Source organism: Hermetia illucens, chromosome 4, assembly GCF_905115235.1.
Source record: "Hermetia illucens chromosome 4, iHerIll2.2.curated.20191125, whole genome shotgun sequence".
Lineage (NCBI taxonomy): Eukaryota > Metazoa > Arthropoda > Insecta > Diptera > Stratiomyidae > Hermetia > Hermetia illucens.
In genome coordinates this window covers 103348909-103370768 of record NC_051852.1, presented here as the reverse complement: position 1 = coordinate 103370768, position 21860 = coordinate 103348909, and the positions used below count along the sequence as shown (strand labels likewise).

The window sequence follows — 21860 nt, the reverse complement described above, 5'->3', positions numbered from 1 at the left end:
TCGACGAATCTGAATCTGAGTATTCTATAAACCAGAGCAAAAGTAATGAGTCTTGGTCGCTTGAGAAATCGAACATTTTGCAACTCGTAAAAAGCGGATTGAGGGAGGTAAAATCCACCACGAATTACATCCTTGTCTGATACCTCTTCATTGCCTCGGATACTAATGAGGCACGATCTATGTGTTTCCCAGCCTGCCTCGTCATCTCAAGCCCCTTATTTGTCTGTAAACCTTGGTGGGAAGTGGAAGGAGGGATCTACACGCCAATCGAAGGGAGCTGTGCTGCACCGAACTCTCGCTCTTCCATACCTAGCTGGGCATCGGTTAGTTTTGAAACTGAATCTATTTTCAATGGTATTTATGGTCACCAAATAGCACCTATTTTATGAGTTTGTTCGCTAAGCCATTGCAAACATACTTTCTTCGTTTTTTTTAAGATGAGATGAATAGGTAAACTGTGCTACACGCTTTGGAATCAAGGAAATTAGCTATTCTCGCCTAAACGCTCCTCCGCAGATACAGAGTGAGAAGGAATATGAACCGTGGAGGATCTTCCTTCAATGAAGATTTTAATTCCGTATTCAAACTCGCGATGTTCTTCGGCTTTGCATTAACTTTTCTCATCCTTGCTATTGACATTTGTTCCTATTTCCTGTCGACAACTCGACAAGTCAGGCAGATTCTCCCGATGTTACCTCTCTGTAGTTTTCTTGAGCTAAGCCGCTCCTATAAGTGGAGCACTTATAGGTAAATTCGGCAAATCTCCAATGCAGACATCCAGCTAAGACTTCAGTCCAATAGGACATTCGTCTCTATTAACTTGAAAATTCTTATTTCATCCCCATATTTTATTATGTTTCTCCACTTCTTTTTTTCGACTTCACTTCTACTCTTTTAAAAAAAACTGAAAAAATACTCGTCTTTTAATATGGAGACGATCCCTGTACGTAATTCCAAAAATCCGATTCTTTTCTTTTCCACCCGCGCGTCGTTTTGTTGACTTTGAGTCTGTAACAATGAAAAGCAGATAGTTTTCGTAACAGTCTCCATGTCGTCTGACTAACTGCGTAGAATAGTAGTTAGTTTCCCCGGGGATGATTTTATACATTAATTAACACTTTGGGATTTGCCGCATGCAGGTAGGTCAATTGGGATCGTCGTCAGACTTCGATTGTAAGTAATCTTCGGCTCTTTTTGGTTCCGTCGACATTCGGCAACATTAGCCCAAGTCCTGCAGAAGCATGTTCTTTAATAGGCATGTTCTAGCTGTTTTCTCAAGCGCAATTTAACGTCGATTATATATGGTTGCCATAAACTCCTATGTGGAGCATAACGAGTTACCCACGCCTACGCGGTGCTTCAGCTTCCCCTACTTCTTTCCGAAAAGTTTGCTCTCTCCCTCCAGATATGATATTTGATAGCCGGCTTCAAAGATCTTCTGATCGCTTCCATTTTCCCCTCCGTTAATATTAAACCAGCCCTTTCAATCCGACAAAACACTTGAATGCGCCTTTTACTAGATCCACAACCGCCATGTAGTGGGTGCGCCGGATCCCATTCAGACGCTTAATCTGGTCATTACCGTTCTCAATGATGGTAGAAATCTGTTGTATATGACTTTTTCCAACATGTTTCCCATTAAATCCAGCAAGCAAATACAGCGATTTGCCCCTGGGTTTTCTGTTGGCTTATTACGTTTGGGTAGCACCACCAATTTCAGCTTTTGGGTAAAAAATATGCATTTTTTTAGGAACGATAATATTCATTAATACGTTGGACCTCCTCTTCATTATCAGCTTCAATTTTGTTGAGAACGCTTCTGAATTTGGAGCCTCGTCGATCTTCTCATATACTTACTGATTGGAGGTGTAACACGTTCGATGGATTGTCTAACTGTTCGTTTCCCGCATTTTTTTAGAAGCTTTCGGAAAAGTAATTATTTAAAAGAAAAAATTGACAGAATTTATCGTTAAGGACGATTTTTCTAATGAGAAATAAAAAAAGAATCGTTAAGGAATCCATGAGTAATTTTTTGAATTATTGGATTTCTAAAGAAGTCAATAGTTGCCAGTTTTCACCCAACGCAGGTCGTAGTCATTAATGAAAACTACGGCGTGAACACAACCCTTCGCGGCTCACCGAAGCTTTCAAGCTGCGTCATGTCACCCTGCGTGCGAGCATTCGCTGTTGTATCCACTTCCTTCCATCTCATCAAGCTGCGTCTTAACTTGCGCTTGGCCTAAGTAGAATCGGACGCTCATAAGCTTACTCAACCTTGATCTTTCGCCTTTCTGCCCTTCCTTTTTTCGTGTCTTTTCGGTAATCGAAATTCGAATAGATTGTTGCAGCCATATCCATATTTTTCTGACGAAGGGCCTGCGAGGATAAGCTCGCGCCATCTCGCAGTGATCATCAATTTCATCTCCCGATTTCCATTGAGTTCTCCGCCCTATATTTCGATAATCACCGACTGCTCGCATATTCCGATGGTTCGCATCCTTCTCTCCCACATAGCACGCAATTTGAGCCGATTGCTCAATCCTTGCTGACAAAACTCTTAGCTCGGCTGTAGCTTGGACTAGAATCGTTCGCTTTTCTACCGGCTCCTATGTGAAGGATACTACAATTAATTCTAACGACGTCGGTAGGTTGGTCGCATCAGCAATCATATGTCTGCATATATACAGGATGCTTGGGATAAATCATACATTTTCTCCCATCTTTTTTGTACTTTGTACAAATATAATCATTGGCTGCCGTAACAATCCAAATGGATACAGCACTTGAAGCGTGTTGGGCACTTATTCAAGACCATAACGGGAAGGTGCATTAAGAGGCAATATAGTGAGCGTTGCGCTCGCCCGTGATTTGACTCAGGTACTCACTACGGTGAGTTTTTATTGCAAAAAACGAACGTAAATTTCACATAAAATCATTTATGTTGGCGGCAGTTCTACTAAAAAATATGGGGCTTCCCAGACGACCGAGCTCACTACATCTATCACAACACGCAAATAATCTTGTCTTATAGCATTTTCGCTTTTGTTAGAGAAACGTTGGTATGGTATCACGCTCATCGGAGACACCATCTATCACGTAAACATTCGCCGGGAATTTCGTGCAATCATAATCATGGGGACATCTTGATCTGCCCAGAACTGAGCGATTTAAATACCTCGGGTCAACGCTGTCAGCCAATGGAGAACTGCGTTATGAAATTGCTTTACGCATTAACGCAAGCTGGATGAAGTGGCGTTCCACAACTGGTGTTCTTTGTGATCGACGTCTCAAATCGAAAATTTACCGCAATGTTGTCCGTCCTGTCGCTCTCTATGGTTCTGAGTGTTGGCCAACTATAAAAGACAATGAATGGCGTCTTGCGGTAATGGAAACGAAGATGTTACGTTGGACTAGTGGCGTGACACGTTTTGATCACATCCGAAATGGGGATATCCGCGATCGTTATGGGGTCGCACCGATCGTGGAAAAGTTGCGAGAAGAGGCGTCTTCGATGGTATGGTCACGCAATTCGTGCTAACGAGAATTCACTTGCCAAGATTGGTCTGAACATCGAAGTCGATGGTAAACGACCAAAAGGCAGACCTAAACAACGGTGGCTTGATACGCTGGATGGGGATTTAAAAGCCTCGAGATTGCACCCAGGTCAGGCATTCGACAGAGCCAAATGGTGAAACCAAGCCGACCCCGCTTGTGAACGGGACAAAGGCTGAAGAAAAAAAGATAATCATGGGGACATCTTCAGAATCGAGAGAGAGCTAGGTGTCATTCGAGCAAACCGCTAGTATTGTTTCTCAAGAAATCAAAACAGGTTGCAGCAATCAACTCGCTTTCCCTTCTGGGTTTGGAAAGTATTTGCCTTTTATTGCATAAGACTTACAGCGGAGGACCCCCGATAATTAAAAAAAAATCAGCTCGAACCCTTGTCCCGGTGTTGCAAAACCGTGTTTGGAGTTTTCTCGGTTCTTTGTGTTGTATTTTTAAATGACATCATGCCCATTCGACTTCGGATCCCGAAGAAATGAATGATTTCTGTCCTCGAACGCCCAGCTTGCATACTTTCGAATATCATAGCTCTTCGGTTGAATTTTACCCTTGGTTTCTACAGCGGAAACGTCTTTACATTAGTGCGCGCTAATTTTCCCCGGGTTTCATCATCTGCCCGAAAAGGTTTTCCAAGGTAGGCTTAACTTTCGAAGCATCTCCTTTTTTCTTAGCAAAATTTTGGAGAGTAGAATTTGGCATGTTATTTGTATAAACATATAAAAAAAACTCCCAATTGTAAGTGTTCTGAACTTGTATCGATCTGCCCTGTACAGTGGATGTTTGGAGTGTCGAAATAATAAGTCGAAATAATTCCCGAGGGTTATGTCATGATAGGTCGTCATGTAATCCATTTAACGTTCGTAGGAGAGAACGAGAGAAGAATCTAGAAGGCCTCTATGAGTTACTTTTCCATTTGAAACTTTCTTTTCCCGCCATGTCCTCTAGAATCGTTCAGAGTTGTTATTAGGGCTTTCAACGTTCTGCAGAACTGCGTCGAAGTTCATATTAAACACATGATATTCATTCAATTCAATCATTGACTCAAATTTATGCTGTTACACATTGCATGTCTTAAGAATACTTCATTAAAGCTTGCCTCTAATTTCCTCTCAAATTTATTTTACACTCACTAATTTCACTCTACAGCAAATTGGCTCGTCAAATCAACCGATACTTTCGTATGACACTCTCGTGGAATTCACCGAGCATCTACGCGCTTGCCATGAAATTGCCACAGTTAGAACTGGAAACTGGCAAAAATTCTGTGCAGGACACGAAGATGTCATTCCGACATTGATTCAAATATGCTGTTATCAGTTGGATGACGGAGTATCACCGATTATCTTGCAACTCTTGCAGGCTGCTTTATGCAACACAAATGGCGTTAAACAGCCAGAAACAAAATCTTCGGCAGTCAAGAGCAGACAAGATCGCGACAAATCTGAAGAGAGTGAATACGCATTAGACTCCAAATTCGATCCATCGCATTGCAGCACTTTTGTACATCAAATATTCCAATTAGTTCCCGATCAACTCTTTATGAAATTCATCAACCTATTCTTGTTGGAAACGAACATAACGTCGATTAGATGGCAAATGCATGCACTATTATATGCTATATACGAGAACAGCAATGATAAACAAAAGGAACGTTTGATAAAACATTTATGGGATATGTGGCCATTGCTGCCTGCTTATGGCAAACGAACAGCTCAGTTTGTAGATATTCTTGGATACCTGACTCTGAGCACAAAATCCATAACAGAAAAGCTACCTGAATGTACCGAGAAAGCAGTCTCTATTCTGCGTCAACAGAATGAATTATTATCACGCCATCCGAATGCTCCAATTTACACTGCTTTGGGACAAGTTCTTGATCTGGACGGTTTCTATTTAGAATCGGAGCCATGCCTTGTTTGTAATAATCCAGAAGTTGCGATGTCAAACATAAAATTGGCAACTATTAAATCCGACTCGAAATTTACAACAACAACAACCATAGTGAAACTGGTGCAAAGTCACACTATTTCGAAAATTATTCTTCGGATCGCGGATTTAAAGCGAACTAAAATGGTACGAACCATTAACATCTATTATAACAACAGAACTGTGCAAGCCGTGGTTGAACTGAAAAATAGGCCTTCTATGTGGCACAAGGCCCGCAAAGTAACTTTACAGTCGGGACAAACTGAAGTGAAAATAGACTTCCCACTTCCTATCACTGCTTGTAATTTGATGATCGAATATGCTGATTTCTACGAAACAGTTGCCGGTTCAAGTGAAAGCTTACAATGTCCAAGATGCAGCGCTGCTGTTCCTGCATATCCAGGCGTTTGTGGAAATTGCGGCGAAAATGTATTCCAATGTCACAAATGCCGCGCCATCAACTACGACGAAAAAGACCCATTCTTGTGCCATGCCTGTGGCTTCTGCAAATACGCTAAATTCGACTATACAATATACGGACGAGCGTGTTGCGCTGTGGATCCAATTGAATCAGCTGAAGATCGAGCAAAGACTGTCCAGACCATTCATTCATTACTTGAAAAAGCGGATCGAATTTATCGACAGTTGCAGGCAAATAAACAGATATTGGAGTTGTTCATTCAAAGAGTCGCGGAAAACAAATTAGAGCGTGTGGGGATCGACGAACCGATTGGAACGGTGGGTTCATCATCTCAAGTCAACAAGGTGATTCAGATCTTGGCACAGAAATATAGTGTGGAATCCAAGACATCTTTTGAAGAATTAAGCAAGGTCGTGCAAAAAGTGAAAGCCTGTCGAAGGTGAGTAATATTATCCAATTTATAATTTCAGTTAATGCATCGAAACCAAAACCCTCTGGGGAATTATTTCATTTATAGAGGTTATATATCTTGTCACATAAAATTATTTGTGGACTAAGTTAAAGTACTTTTTAAAGAATGTAGTATCCATTCGGTCCAGATCTCAATCATTTGAAAACGGAAATTTGCTGTATCGTTTGATGTTGAGTTGCAACATTTGTGGCAATTTTGAAAAGCAGGCAGACAGTAACACTTTCAGTTTCGAAACAAGGACGAGCTTGTCGCCTTATGGCCAATGTAAAAGTCGGCAAACAAGACAACCTTAACATGTTTCATCCGACTGTCATAAGCGTGTAACTACTCTACAGTTGATCTATTTGATTATAATACGTGTTCAAAGCTCGGTTTCCATACGATTGCTAGTGAGCTCCCTTGCTTGCAGACAGCTTTTCCATCTCCACATATTTGTGGCGCAGTTTTGTTGATATCTTTACGATGTCAATTATCTCATCCTTTTCGATCATCGGTAACAACTCTTTACTTTTTTAATATATTCTTGAGCTACTTTCTTTGTGTATTCATATAAAGGAAGATGTATAAATTTATCAAAGGAAGAGTATCCAAAGGCTCTAGGTATGTTGGAAACGTAGTAATTATAAAGCCTTTCCTTAATTTAATCAGTATTTTGTCTTTTTCGTTGAAAGGAAATTTTCAACATGTTAACAGCGAATTAGAAACTAAATCACGACGTCTTGCCTTGTAGTTGTTATATTTTTTGCACCAAGTTGATCAGATTCTAGAAAACATTAGTCACGCACCAACTGGCCAGTAAGATTACTAGTTGCATAGTAACGGAAGTTCAAAATCTCTTTCCTTTATCATAGCATAAAACGAGGAATTCCCGCAGAATTGCTCACACCCGAAAAATGCAAAGGAGTGTCAAAGCCCAAACGTTCAATTATAATACAAGGCGAAAGTGTGTGTGTAACATTCCAGCGGTTGGTGATCCAGAGATTTGTATAGACCGCTTTATAGATCGTGCCCTTGTTTGTTGTCGATTTGCTTGTGAAAGTCAGCAGTCACGTGAGTCGGAGTCATCATCAACTGATGTCCATTAATAGCCTCAATGTCCCCCGAATAAGACAATATCGAGGACGTCATTGATAAAAAAAATCCTTCGAGGTGATGACGACACGTCACCACTCCTCTATAACCTTCTAGTTCGAATTTTAGTGGGGAAGTTTAAGTACGGCTTCTTCTACTTATAATATAGGCAGTCGGAGTTGAACCCAGTTCGCTGGGCTGCCAAGATCTTGTAACCATAAAACTTGGCTCTTCATTATTCAGAATCTCACAAGATGAGTTTAATAAAACCTTCAGGGCCTATGTAGAGCATGGTTACAAAGCACTCGTAATGCCAACAGATACTGCACTCTATACTGTATTCAACCTTGTGGCATTGCAGCCTTTCCTCACTGCAGACCACCACACAGCAGAGCTATAAATGAGAATCGAATGCTATAAGTTCATACATAAGAAGAAACTAAAAAGAAATTTTGGTTGCTGTTAAAAGTATTTTTGCTGATATAATAAGCTGAACTGGCTTTGTTGGGCTGTTTTAGGTTTTGTAGCGAACACTACGTCGAGATGTTTCGCACTAGTGGTGCGAAGCTGAAGTTCGTTAATTTTGTTTTGTGGTCAATAGCACCATGCAGGTTGTTATTTAGACAGTTTGCATTCCATGAGCATTCTTCATCGAAGCCCATTATTAATACAATTATAGGCATGGTTTGTTCCTGGAATACTAGTATTAGCGAAATAAAAAACTGTAATAGTAACCCAATTTATTTTCTTCGCTAGAAGCACCGTAAATATACATTATTTGTAGCCTTCACTATCTCACTTATGACAGAAACATACACTTCTCCCCTACCCTTTATTTTATACAACCCGATATTTCAGGAACCACTTGCTCCCTTTTCCGTGCTACGAGGAACATGTAAAAAATCCGTCCAATCATTTCAACTAGTAACCAGAAGATTTGGGGAGATAGCTCCCTTTTAGATCCTGTCTCTGCTGCTATTTTATTATACTAGGTTTTCGCATAGATTCTATTCACTGAGTGAAGCAGCTTTGCATTCCGTTCCACTCTAATTATTATGGGGGTTTGAAGAGCCTCTTTATTAACATTGTTTAAAACTTCTCCTATGTTAAGGAAAGTAGCTATTTTGTACTGCTTGTGGTAGATTGTTCGCTCAATCGTCCTCATCACCTTTCACGTATGTACAGACTTCTTTATCGGCCATCCAAATAGGAGATATTCAGCACAAACGAAGTGAAGCTTTATATGTACATAGCCCGTTCTGAGAGTAGTAGGACTCATTTAAAAAAAACATTATTCATGTGAACAATATAAACGATTCGTATTTTTTAGAGTAGAATCCTTTCACATGTACATACTATAAACAACGAGTTTTGGATCGGCATGCTGTTTAGTCCCTCGTCATAGCCTGTTGAACCGCCTATACCAAGCTGTGTTGCTTTCCCTTGAGTTTGGCGGGGACAACTGCAAAAAGTTGGGTTCCTCGTTCACATTATGAAGAAAATCCTGGCAGTTCACTTTTCGCTTGTATTTTGTTCCTCTGACAACATTCGCGGCACCAACTTCGCGCACACTTTTTTCATGGCTAAGTTTTCTGTCTAGTCTAGTTTGATGACTCTGCGTAGGCCCCGTTCGATCTCACCTGAAAGGACAAGCTCTATATTCCTTAGACAGAATCTTACATTATTACTGCCAGAAGTAGGACAACACTGCAGTAAATATTGAAGATCTCTTGTAGCAGTAAATCGTTCCCTCGGCAAAATGAGGAGACATGGTACAATGTACCGAGGGGCAGATCTGGAGAATAAGGTGAATGCGGAAGCAATTCGAAGCCCAATTCATGCAATTTTGTTATCATTTTCATTGATTTGTCAGACGGTGCTCTTTCTTGATGAAACACCGCAAATGGAACCGCTTTTCCGCGAGTTCATCCTTCCAAAGGCTCCAATAACGCAATGTAATAGTTTGAATGAATAATATACCATGCGCATCCCAAAATACTGATGCCATAGCATTGCCAGCCGACTGTTGCGTCTTTGTACGCTTTGGAGTTGGTTCACCACGTGCAGTCCGCTCAGATGATGATCGTTTTGATGTGTTTGGTTCATTGTCACATATCGACGCAAAAATTGTGGTTTTTTATGAAGGAAGAGCCTCAAACACTGCTCATAATAATCAACTCGTTGTTTTTGCTCGATTGGGAGCTCGCGCTGCACCCACTTTGAACAGAGCTTTCGCATACCCAAACGTTCATGCACGATATATTCAACACGTTCCTTTGATATCTTTAGAGCTCAGCTATCTGGATTAACTTCACTCTGCGGTTATCCAAAATTATTTTGTGTTGCCTTTTTTGAAATTGTCGTCCACTGCGTGCATCGTCCTCGGGAATCATTTCACCTCCTTTAAACTTAGCAAACCATTTACCAACGGTTGATCTTCTTGGTGCTTATCAAGCCAAGCCTTAGATTCAACAGTATTTTTTCGCCAAAAAACAATGCTTTATTTACACAAGAAATTTCTTTTTATCCACTTTCTTCAAACTAACAAAAGTTGCTTCACTCTAAATGCTCTCTCTCACAAACTAATAGTCGGACAGCTGTGAAATTTGTACACGTGTCTCTTGAAGAGTGAACTTAAAATCATATGGATTTAATACTAGTACGCCATCTGTGTGTTAGCCTACGAACTTTTAAGCCCAAATGGTATTTCTCACGCAAAATGTACTGATGTTGCATGTTGCCCATAATTTCATGTCCCAGATGATGCAAATCTTTTTACACAAGTCTGTCTGCGAATATTTTCGTACGCTAAACACCTATATACAGAAGGTTGCGAGATATAAGGTCATAAGCGTAATGTTTGGCGAAGGTCATTTATTGTAGTTTCAATAAGATGCAAATTTATTAGCACAGCAATAATATAAATAAAATTTTAATTTTCTAATTTTAATCTTTCTAAAGTCCGCTACAAGAGTATAGATTTCTTGTCACAGGAGACCATGTAAGCAACCTCCATGGCTTTCTTCAATGTCTCTATCCTCTTTCTCCTGAGTAAAAAAAAGTTAATGGTAATAATACAATTAAAAAAACTCCAATTTTCTTCGCGTTGCCATCGTACCCCTTTAGAAGTCGTATACGGCATTGAAACCATTTCTATTTGCAGCAGCTTAAGCTTATCCGTCCAGCATAACTGTAAGTTTCCATTGTGGCATATGCTATACCGCACCTTATCAGACTTTAAGTCGACATTGGGGCTTTAGCGTGCTCACATCCACTCGCAGCATTCATTAGAACCCAACTCCTTTCTTTCATTTGTTTGCTCCATGCCCACTTTGGATGTGGCCAGCTCAGTACTCATCAATATTCTCCGACAGGTTATTAACAATTTCGTTGCCAGTAAGGTTCCCAATACTGTGTTCCCCCATCATATGTCCGAGCAAGGTTGGGTCCATTTTGCTATTCAGATCTCCCATCATGACCCTAATGGCACCCAATCTCTGTTCGATAGCCAAAGGTCGTAGCAACATTGAAATTATCTGGTCGCTAGCCCATAAACTTTAAGTCGTCTTTGACAATGAGCTTTAAGTGAGTTCTAGTCTCTGGCTCATAAGTAGGGTTGGTCTAACGTCAGAATTTATTGGTCCAACAATTCGACTTGTTTCGTGTTTTGATTGCATGGGAACAAAATCTAATTAGGATAAGTGAGGGATCCTAAGTCCTCTTATCTGGAGAGGCCCACTTTCTCTTGTGCATTTCTTAGTCAAATAAATATCGGTGACATAACCAGGTTCCTACTGTATGCTATGAAGCGCAGCCATTCAGATATGTTTAAGAATAATCAGTCAACAGTTATCTTCTGAGATTAGCTTATTTAACGCTTTATTTTCTTACAGAGAACTGTTAGCATATGACCGCAGTCAGATGGACTTATCAACAAGTTCGTCCGACCAAATGGTTAATGAACCAGTTGCCGTCAATCGTTGCTACGGATGTGCATTGGCTTCAACGGAACAATGCCTAACACTTCTTCGTGCTATGGCTTCAAACATGACTTGCAGGACTGGTTTGTATCGACAAGGACTTGTTGAAGAATTGGCTCAGAATAACCTGCGACGTGGAACAACCCAAATTCAGGATGAAGTTCGTCAGTTGCTTTGTCTTTTGACTAGAGATCTGCCAGACGCTTGTAACAGTCTCTGCGGTCTCATTCATAATCGAGTTAAAATTGCTTTGAACGGAGTTGTTCCATTGGCGAACTTGGACACTGCGATCCGACATGAAATGGCTTTGCTTGAGGCATTGGTCGCTCAGGATGACACTTGTTGGGAGCTGAAATTGAAAGTGGTCTTTGAACTGTTTTTGATGGCTTGCAAGTAAGTACTTTTCAATTCCATTTTAGTTTTATGAAGTTACCGAAGAAAATCTTTTCTGACAGAGATAATCGTGGACCAGCGATCTCAGTAATCCAACGCTGTTTGCGTATCATTCAATCTCTTATATGTCCACTCCTTCCGACAAGTAAATCCAATAAGGAAATGACAACTCAAGAGCTCACTACGTTGCAAAGTCTTGATGGAATCACTGTGGATTACAGAAAGTGGTTGGCAAATGATGAACGACATAGCTACGCTGCATGGAAGGCACGAATGCCACTCATCCCATCATCAGAAGCAGCTGCCAAAGCAAAGAAAGCAGATGAAAAACCAGCTCAGTCGTCACCAGCGGCTGCACAACAACAGACAAGTAACGGACACAAAGTGCAAAGAATGTTTGGCGCAATTCTCGAACACAAACGAGCTCAGTTTAGAAACTCTTACCTTTGCGAGAAATACGGAAGACGCTGGAGAAATATCGTTTTGCAAAAAGGCGTACCTAGTCAACCATTGCAGTTGACTGCATCCTGGCTACAGCCTGTACTATTCAACACGAACTCAAGATTTGCCAGACAGTTGGCTTGCGCCCTGATCACTTCGCTTAGCAGAACTCACGATCGAAAACGAGAAATCCTCAATCTGCTCACAGATTTCTTGAAATATATTGGCGAAGCTGGAGAAGCGAGCGCTGAATTTTTGATTCTCTATCGATCCTTAACTGATGAGACCCCTTGGCGACAATATTTAGCTCTAAAAGGTGTGCTGACTTTAATAGCTGATTTACTCACAGCGGAAATTGAGAAAATACACCGCCTTGAAGAAACTACGCTGTCTTCAGACCTCGCGCAAGGCTATGCTTTGCGCCAGTTTGTCGAGCTTATGTCGATGTTCTTAGAAAACTCCGCTATAAGGCAGTCGTACAAGGGTAAATTGCTGGGTCCTGTTCTGCAAGGATATTTGTCTCTAAGGAAGCTAGTTGTTCAGCGAACTAGATTGATCGATGATGCACAAGAAAAGTTGCTAGAAATGCTTGAGGAAATGACCAGTGGAACAGAAGAGGAGACCCGAGCATTCATGGCGATTCTGATCGACACAGTCCGAAAAACTCCTCTGAATGACATCAAAACTCCTGTTTTCATTTTCGAACGATTATACTCCATAATTCACCCAGAAGAGAACGACGATGGAGAGTTCTTCCTGACCCTAGAAAAGGATCCTCAACAAGAAGATTTCTTGCAAGGCAGAATGTTGGGTAACCCTTATCCATCCACTGAAGCTGGTCTTGGACCTTTAATGCGAGACGTAAAAAATAAAATTTGCACGGATTGTGAGCTAATCGCTCTTCTAGAGGACGACAATGGAATGGAGTTGCTCGTAAACAACAAAATAATAAGCTTAGATCTCCCAGTGAAAGACGTTTATAAGAAGATCTGGCTGGCGGAAGGGGGAGAAAGGGATGCTATGCGAGTAGTTTACCGAATGAGAGGATTGCTTGGTGATGCGACTGAAGAATTCGTTGAGACGCTGAATAATAAGAGCCAGGAAGAGGTAGACAACGAACAGTTGTACCGTATGGCAAATGTGTTAGCTGACTGTGATGGATTGAAAGTGATGTTGGATCGGATCTCAAATCTTCAAAACATAACCCGTACACGAGAGCTTGTCCAGGTTTTATTGAAGTTATTCTTGCTAAGTGTGAAAGTTCGAAGGTGTCAAGAAGTTTTGTGTCAACCGGAGCTTGAGGCTATAAACACATTGTTGAAGGTTTTACAACTTTGTATGCAGTCAGAGAATGATGCTCAGCAATCCTCCATAACCGAACAACTTTTGGAGATAATGGAAACGATTCTATCGAAGGCCGCTAGCGACACTTTAGACTCTTTCTTGCAGTTCTCATTAACGTTCGGTGGTCCTGAGTACGTCACAGCGTTGATTTCCTGCACAAACTGTTCGAATGTCCGTAATAGTCCTTCAGTTCTCAGACACCTGATTCGTGTTCTCGCTGCTCTAGTTTATGGAAATGAAGTGAAAATGGCTCTGCTTTGCGAACATTTCCAGAGTACATTGGATTTCAATAAATTCGACTCTGATCGCACGGCAGAAGATGAGTTCAAGATGGAACTGTTCTGTATTTTGACTAACCAAATCGAGCACAACTCTATTGGAGGGACCCTGAAAGACTACATAGTTGGCTTAGGAATCGTCGATCGTGCAATTGAGTATATTATCAAATATGCTCCCTGTGTCAAACCCACACTTCTTCGAACCGATTCTGACGAGCTGAAAGAATTCATTTCGCGTCCAAGTTTAAAGTACATTCTACGTTTCCTGACTGGACTTGCAAACAAGCACGAAGCAACCCAAGTGGCTGTTTCAAAGGACATAATTCCGATCATACATCGTCTGGAGCAGGTTTCTAGCGACGAACATGTGGGGAGTTTGGCAGAGAATTTGTTGGAAGCGTTATGCACTGATGCAACCACAGCAGAGAGGGTTCAAGAGGTTCGGGACTTTACACGAGCAGAAAAGAAGCGTCTTGCAATGGCTACGCGAGAGAAACAGTTGGATGCGCTTGGAATGCGAACCAACGAAAAGGGTCAAGTGACAGCCAAGGGCTCAATTCTTCAGAAGATCGAGAAACTTCGTGACGAGACTGGACTGACGTGCTTCATCTGCCGCGAAGGGTATGCTTGTCAACCTTCGAAAGTACTTGGTATCTACACTTTTACAAAACGAATTAACGTGGAAGAGTTTGAGTTGAAAACTAGGAAGACGCTAGGGTAAGATTGTTGTATGCATACACGGTTAAGTACAATGGTTGCTGACGATGAATTGTTACAGATATACAACTGTTACACATTTCAACGTAGTTCACGTGGACTGCCATACATCTGCGATACGATTGGCGCGAGGTAGGGACGAATGGGAGCGTGCAAGTCTGCAAAACGCAAACACACGTTGCAATGGTTTGCTTCCTCTTTGGGGCCCGGATGTTTCAGAAACAGCATTTTCAACCTGCATATCACGCCACAACAGCTACATGCAGGAAAGCACGCAACGATGCGATATCACCGTTTCAAGTTCCATACACGACTTGAAACTGTTGCTTATTCGTTTCGCTTGGGAGAAGAGTTTCCATGAGGACGCCGGTGGCGGAGGACCACAATCGAACATGCATTTGGTCCCTTACCTTCTTTTCTACGCACTTTACCTTCTCTTGTCTTCGAGGTCATTTTCACGAGAAGAGAAAACTCTCACGACGTACTTGAACCAAGCACCGTCAGACAAATGGCTGGAGACTGCGTATGATGTCGAAGGTCCTCTATATCAGTTAGTCTTGTCCCTCGCACTACATACTCCAGACTTGTGGCGTAAAAACAAACTCGCCCACTTGAAACGATTGTTTGTGATTGGTCATGCTCGTCATATTAGTCCCAATGTTCTGTGCAAAGCACTTCTATCGAGCAATGATCGTCAAGTGAAAGATTATTCCGTATACAAACCGTATTTGATGATATGGGCTTTGATCGACTTGAGCTACAGGTATCTTTTCAAGGGGGTAACAACTCCCAAAGAGGAAGACTGGCCTATCTCGCTCTTCGACTATATTCGACGTAATGACGAAGCAATGCTTAAATCGACCGACACGATTCTACAGACATTCACGGAGGAGTACCTTCCGTGCACATCTTTCGCTGAGTTTTGCGATGTTGCTGGTGAGATGAAAATGATGATTCTACTACGAAGGGTGGCAATCTAACTTTTTTTTATCTTTTCAGAGCTTTTGAACGATATCGAGAATCCGGACGGCTTTTTGACTGGTATTCTGCAATCTATGCCAACATCGTCTGCTGCTTAAAATTTCAGTTGCGCTATTTCGGTTGAAGTTTAAAAATAAACCTGATAAACTATTTAACCACAATATATTATTTATGCGGTAACTCTTGAATTTGTAGTCACATGTTGCTATTATATCAAATATAAACTTAAAATATTCACCTTTAAAATGGACGTTCATTCTTCGAATATGCTAGTCTGAGGTAGTCTCCGATCGGCATCTTCAGTCGTTTAGAATTCGACCTATCAAGTGGCTCTTTTAAGAGGTATATGGTGCTCGCTTGCTTCTTCTTTCTATATCGAAGCAACTAGAATATATCTCAACTGATTCCCATTCTCTCCTCGTCATAATATTTTCAACAATTTCCAAATGGCAATGCGAGGATCAACGCTGCAGATCACTGCAAAAGAAAAATAATCAGGACTACAACAGCAGATGCCACCAACCAATATAACATGGCGAGATCAGGAGTAGCAGTACAGAAAGCTTAGTAAATTTAAAAATCATGATACAAATTCCACTGCCACTAGTGAGACCGTACGACAGCCTTGTGTAATATTAGTAAGGAGTCTGATATACACCAATGTCGATGATCACTCGTGATCTCTGAGTCATATTTTCAACTATATCTTCAGCATTTTCGAGGGAACTAAATTCGTTTTTTCCAAAGTTAAATTGAAACCTAGACTTTTTCCTGTTTCCAGTCCATGCAGAGCCGGCTCCGATGTTTGAGGTAATTGTCCTTCTGCAAATTAGTTCGACGAGAAATAACAAGCGCATGGAATGGCCACGGAAACCCGACAAAGAGCTTCGTCGGGGAAAAACACTTCGCTGGCGTACAGACTCGTGGACATGTTGATAAGAAAGCACATTAGAAAAGAGCAACAACTTCATTGCTAGCTAGGCCATGCTATGCACTATCTCAAGACGATTCTCGAGAACAAGTTGTTCTCGAAATATCGGTATATGCATACTAAAATAAACACTTGCTTAAAAGAAAAACCTAATTATTTACATTACATTCCATTTAGGGGTGAATGGGAATCATATATATAATTTTTAGGATGATTATCTTTTCGGCTGGTTCCCCTGGGCTGATCAACTGACTGGGCGCGGAGCGACTCTGCAATTGTCTGTGTACTGTCTATCGTTCGTCGGGACAGCGTTTTTCTCTAAGCTTCTGGAGAAGTCTCCTTGCACGAACATACACAAATCGCAAAGTTATGATTTCGTTGCTCCACCAGTAGTGGGATTGCAAACTGTGGAGCAGTTGCCTTCTGGACAAAAATGTTTGCGTGAAAGTCTGAGTAATGTGAGTGACTGACTTCAATCCTTACTGCTATTCTTCTCAATATTCGCTTGAGAGCTTGGATCTGATGTTGGCACTGGTACATGCTTTCGTTATATCATATAATCGTAAATAAGGCATTTAAAGTATAATGTCAGTGCTATTTGTTCGCTAAGCCGACACATACCCCAACCTATTTTTACTCCCGCTGCCGTCAACAGTTTAAGTGCAGTCTACATTGGTAAGCTGATGATATCGGTGTGCATCCCGCTATATGTCACGGAATTACTCCCGGAAAATGCATTGGGAAATTTGCTAGTGTTTCGTCAATCGCAGTGGACGACTGGCTATGAATAATTTGACCAAAGCTTCGAAAAAGTTACTCACTATCACATTGACAAGGCAGGGGTATTTTTTAAGATGACACCTGGCAAAACTCTTAAATTTAGAGGAGAAAAGTCTACCGGTGGAAAAATCAGCAAGTAGAGGCTTAGAGTTTTGGTTGGCGCAAATATGACGGGGCTCTACTTTTTTTGACAAAGAAAAAATCTTGTGTGTGTGTGCATGGTGAGGGAGAAGCTACTGCTTCTGAGCACTCAGGTCGTGTTGGCCCATTGTACTCGCCACCTCCGTCTAACGGAATATTCCGGATTTGTTAACGTTTCGCAGGATTTCCGTTATCGGCACCCGTTATACATCGACACCAAAGATCTGATACCTGATGCGTCCATAGGCGGGGCATTCACATAGGAAATGCTCCGTGGATTCCGCTTCCTCATTACAGGAGGGACACGTATTATTTTGAGTAATTCCTATTCTGAACATATGCCCAGCTAGCGCATTATGGCCCGTCAGAATTCCCACAATACACCTGCTTTTCGACAGGATAAATTTTGCGGTATGTATGTTCGGTTCTAGCAGGAAAGGTTTGGTGTGTCGAGCAGCATTTAGGCTCTGCCACCTGTCATTATGGGAAGCTTGCTCTCAGTTTTTGAAAACAGACTTAGCCAATGCTACTGATACTCCAAGCTCCGGTCCCGGCATAGGGGAGATTGACCCCTCTTTCGCTAAAGCATCCTAGATTTTATTTCCGTCTACGCCACAGTGACCAGGTACCCAGAGTAGTTCCACCGTATTGAATCTAGAGATAGAGTTCAAACGGTTTCTGCATTCTTGAACGATTTTCGAGGTGATCAAAGGACTACTCAATGCCCTCAATGCAGCTTGGCTGTCACTGCAGATTGCGATGCGCCTGCCCTTCAACCGCTCGTCAATCACCCAGTTTGCCACTCTTAGGATCGCATAAACTTCGGCTTGAAAAACCGTTGCATATTGTCCCAAAAGAAAAGCCCACTTTCCCTTTTTTATTCGAAAGGTAGACTCCGGCTCCAGAACCCTCTTCTGTTTTTGAGCCATTGGTGTAGAAGACTTCCGTATATCCCGCCACGCATTCCTCTGGGTCTTCCCAGTCCTCGCTTCAGGGTAACTTCATATCTTCTACCAAACAGATGTATGGGGACACGAGAATCGGAAGGCATTGTAAGAACTGGATTCAGTCCTCCCAGTAGTTCTTCCAATGCTCTGTGCCCCCCTCCCCCCACATCTGTTGTTTCCCCATAGATCTAATCGAATTAGTCTATGAGCTGCTCTCATTGCAATGCTTTGAATAAATATATCCAGGGGCTGCAAATTGAGTAGTGCATTCAGAGCTGCGCCGGATGTCATGCTCATGGCACCAGTGATACCCAGACACACAGTTCTTTGCAGTGCGGCTAGTTTACGGTGAAAACCTTTTTGTCTCACCTTAATCCACCACACTACGGATGCATATACGAACATCGGCTTAATGATGGCAACGTATGTCCACATTACCACATGAGGCCTAAGTCCCCATGTCGAGGCAAAGGTGCGTCTGCACAGCCCATAAGCTGTGAGAACTCGTTTCATCTTTACCTTTACATGTTTGTTCCAAAGAAGTTTTTTATCTAGAGTGACTCCCAGATATTGCGAAATCACACCTCCTTGGGGGCAGCCATTAGTAGCTTCTGCAGTCAGGTAGCGATCGACACCCACCTCAGCGTACAGCAGTCTCTGCGTTAGCAGAGCATGGATCCACTTAATTAAAGCATCATCAACACCATGCTCTCTGGCGGCATCACAGAGCGTTTGGAAGGGCGCACAGTCAAAAGCACCTTCAATGTCCATGAACATCCCCATCGCGTACTCACCATTCAAAGTTGCATCCTCTATCTTTGTGACCAAAGAATGAAGAGCAGACTCACAGGACTTTCCACGTTGGTGAGCATGTTGGTTTTCACTAAGTGGGTGTGACCTAAGTGCGTTTCCACGGATGTGACGCTCCACCAGTCTCTCCAAACCTTTCAGCAAGAATGAAGTCAAGCTGATCTGTCTGAAGTTCTTTGGATTAGAATAGTCATCTTTCCCAGGTTTCGGTATGAAGACTACCTTAACCTATTGCCAAGAGGAAGGCACGTAGCCCAGAGCAAGACATCCTCGAAAAATATTCCTTAGAGCTCGCTCTAAATGCTCCATACCCTCCTTTAGCATTGCCGGATAGATGCTGCCCTTGCAGCACTTGCGTGTTGAAGGGGTTGCAAGAACCATCAACTCTCTCCCTGCCACTTCTCTCACCCCTTCACAAGGGTGGTGTACTTCCAGGAGAGTGTGTACTGAATCCAGTCTGGAGCTCGTGAAAGTACCGTCGGGTTTTCTAAGAGAATCCAACTTGGCCGACTCATCCCTTTTGAGGACTCTGCACAGCCTTGAAGTCTCTCTTTGGCCTTCCAGTTCCGCACAGTACGCTCTAAAGGAGTCGCCTGGTTGATTTCCAGTTCTCGGTTCCACCAAGGAACCGTTTTACCGCTTTGGCTTCGGGAAATAGAAAAAATCTTACTGTTATTAGATTATTGTTCAGCACATCTCGCTAAAAGCGGTCTGAAAGCCATACAACTGGAATTTTTGCCGCAGAATATTACATCTCTGCTACAGTCAATGGATCAGAGGAAAGGATTATAAAATCTTTAAAAGGGAACTATAGGAAATTAAAGATTCTAAAGATAATCAACTCAATTGAATCCGATGACAATGCGCACATTAATTTACTTGGCGCTGTTTTGTTACTCTCTAAAGCGTGTGAAAGAGGCAAGGGTAGTACAAAAACCATTCAACATGTAGGACTTAGAAGTAACGAAACTTCGAGAGAACTTTCGCAAAACTGTTTTGATGCCGATGATGATTTGTCATTAAGTTTATAGTTGCAACAAACAACATCGATTGGTAATGTCTTCGATCCGGGCACTTGCGATCACTTTCTTTACGTTATCGATGAAATGCTCACCTCTGACCTTGACCAACAAGGAAATCATAAATGAATGACTTAAGAGTGACGATGGCATATTTGGTCAATGCATTTTACTGAACAAAGCAAATATATTTTTTTAGAGGCTCAACTGGATCAATCGACAGTGATAAGCCAATAGTTGTATATGTGAGAAAAATAGTCACATATTTGGAATCATATACAAATGAAATATTTACGCTTAAGATCTTTTTATAATTATTGCGAAATTAAATGATTTGACTCTTAAATTTGGATACCGGCTAAAACGTCCTGGATATAACGATCAAATTTCCCGGTCCCTTCAGCGTCGTTATATCTGGTTTTGACTGCATCTGAATCGAATTCTTAGGATAGATTCCAACAAGAAAGCGAAGTCCACAACTCGGATTGCGCGACAGCGTATAGCTTGGCCTTTAAGAGTTGTGTTGCCGCTTAAAAACAAAGTTAGCAGGCGGGAGAGGCATTCGTAAAATTAAAATTCAAAGGACCCCAGGACCCCATTAAGCTACACAAAATACGTCAAGAAACAGGCGCAGGCGTAAATTGTTAATTTCTTTAATATCCTAACTTTTACAGATTATCAAGTACAAAATATTTTACGACGTGGGACTGCCGTTGGGTCCGGGTTTCCGCTCCTCTATACTCTCGCTTGCGGTAGTTTTCGAAACGACCTCGGCTATTTTCTCCTTACGGAACTCCTTTCGAGCCTCGTCCAGCAGGACATTGTGGATTAAATTGCGATTCTGTGACTGATCGGGATACAGGGGCGGGTACGGGTTGCCCCTCAGTTCGAGGACTGAGCGCTCGAACGAAGGTCCGGGGTAGTCCTTGGGCGCTCGGAACATTCGCGTGTACGAAATGTTGTAGTTTTCGAAGCGGGGAACGAGCACCTTGAACAATTTATGAACGAGCTGCTTTTCGAGGAGCCAAAAATCGGCTGTTTCCATAGTGGCTTTGTGACAGTCTCCATAGCGTATTGCGTCAGATATTAGCTGGAATGAGTGTTGCTGTCAGTAAGCTGTTTGATTTGGAATATTTAATTCATGAAGTGTTACCCGTTCGGCGTAGCCTCGTGCCTCATCTGCTCTGTTGTAGTTAAGTTCAATGCGCTCGTGCTTGATTAAAGCTGTGACTGTTTTGCGTAGTTTCAATAACCGCCCCTCAGGCCCGGCTGGATTTTTGAGATTCCGATGACGAGCGTTAACTGCAATTCGCAGTTGAGAAACCAATTTTGACACATCCGCCTGGTTCATTTTTGCGGCCCACTCTTCTGGCTCTTTGACGTTTCGCAACAGCTGTGGTTTTCTTCTGTATGCTTTTTTTATTGTAGACAAGCTCTGCAACTTTGAGCTATTTGAATGGTTTGATGTCGTTTTTGGGCTAACGTGATTCTCTTTGAAGATTTTTCTCTCTTTGCAAACTGTCTTGTCGTTTTGTTGCAGAATTGGAATTCAGATGCAGATATAAATAACTTTAGCTATAATGGGAATTTTGAGTAATGTAATCGTCTTACTATGTTTTGGTTTTTCAATTATATCGTCCAAAA

The 21860-nt window shown here is 41.9% G+C and overlaps 2 protein-coding genes across 2 annotated transcripts in view; one reads left to right on the top strand and one right to left on the bottom strand.

Moving 5' to 3' along the window:
- LOC119655821 (protein purity of essence) overlaps window positions 1–15838 on the top strand; it is a 34141-nt gene extending 18303 nt beyond the window's left edge. The window contains exons 7-11 of the mRNA XM_038061927.1: window positions 4711–6350; window positions 11348–11827; window positions 11890–14607; window positions 14669–15543; window positions 15607–15838. Of these exons, the coding sequence (XP_037917855.1) occupies window positions 4711–6350; window positions 11348–11827; window positions 11890–14607; window positions 14669–15543; window positions 15607–15686 (5793 nt within the window). The 3' untranslated portion in view covers window positions 15687–15838. The remainder of the gene's footprint in view (window positions 1–4710; window positions 6351–11347; window positions 11828–11889; window positions 14608–14668; window positions 15544–15606) is intronic.
- A 5015-nt stretch (window positions 15839–20853) lies between these two features.
- Window positions 20854–21621, bottom strand: LOC119655823 (39S ribosomal protein L17, mitochondrial). The gene is made up of 2 exons (XM_038061929.1): window positions 21370–21621; window positions 20854–21306 (listed from the first exon to the last, which is right to left on the bottom strand). Exons 1-2 carry the CDS (start codon window positions 21565–21567, stop codon window positions 20911–20913), a joined length of 594 nt encoding a protein of 197 aa, XP_037917857.1. The 5' UTR covers window positions 21568–21621; the 3' UTR covers window positions 20854–20910.
- Between the last annotated feature and the right edge of the window lie 239 nt (window positions 21622–21860).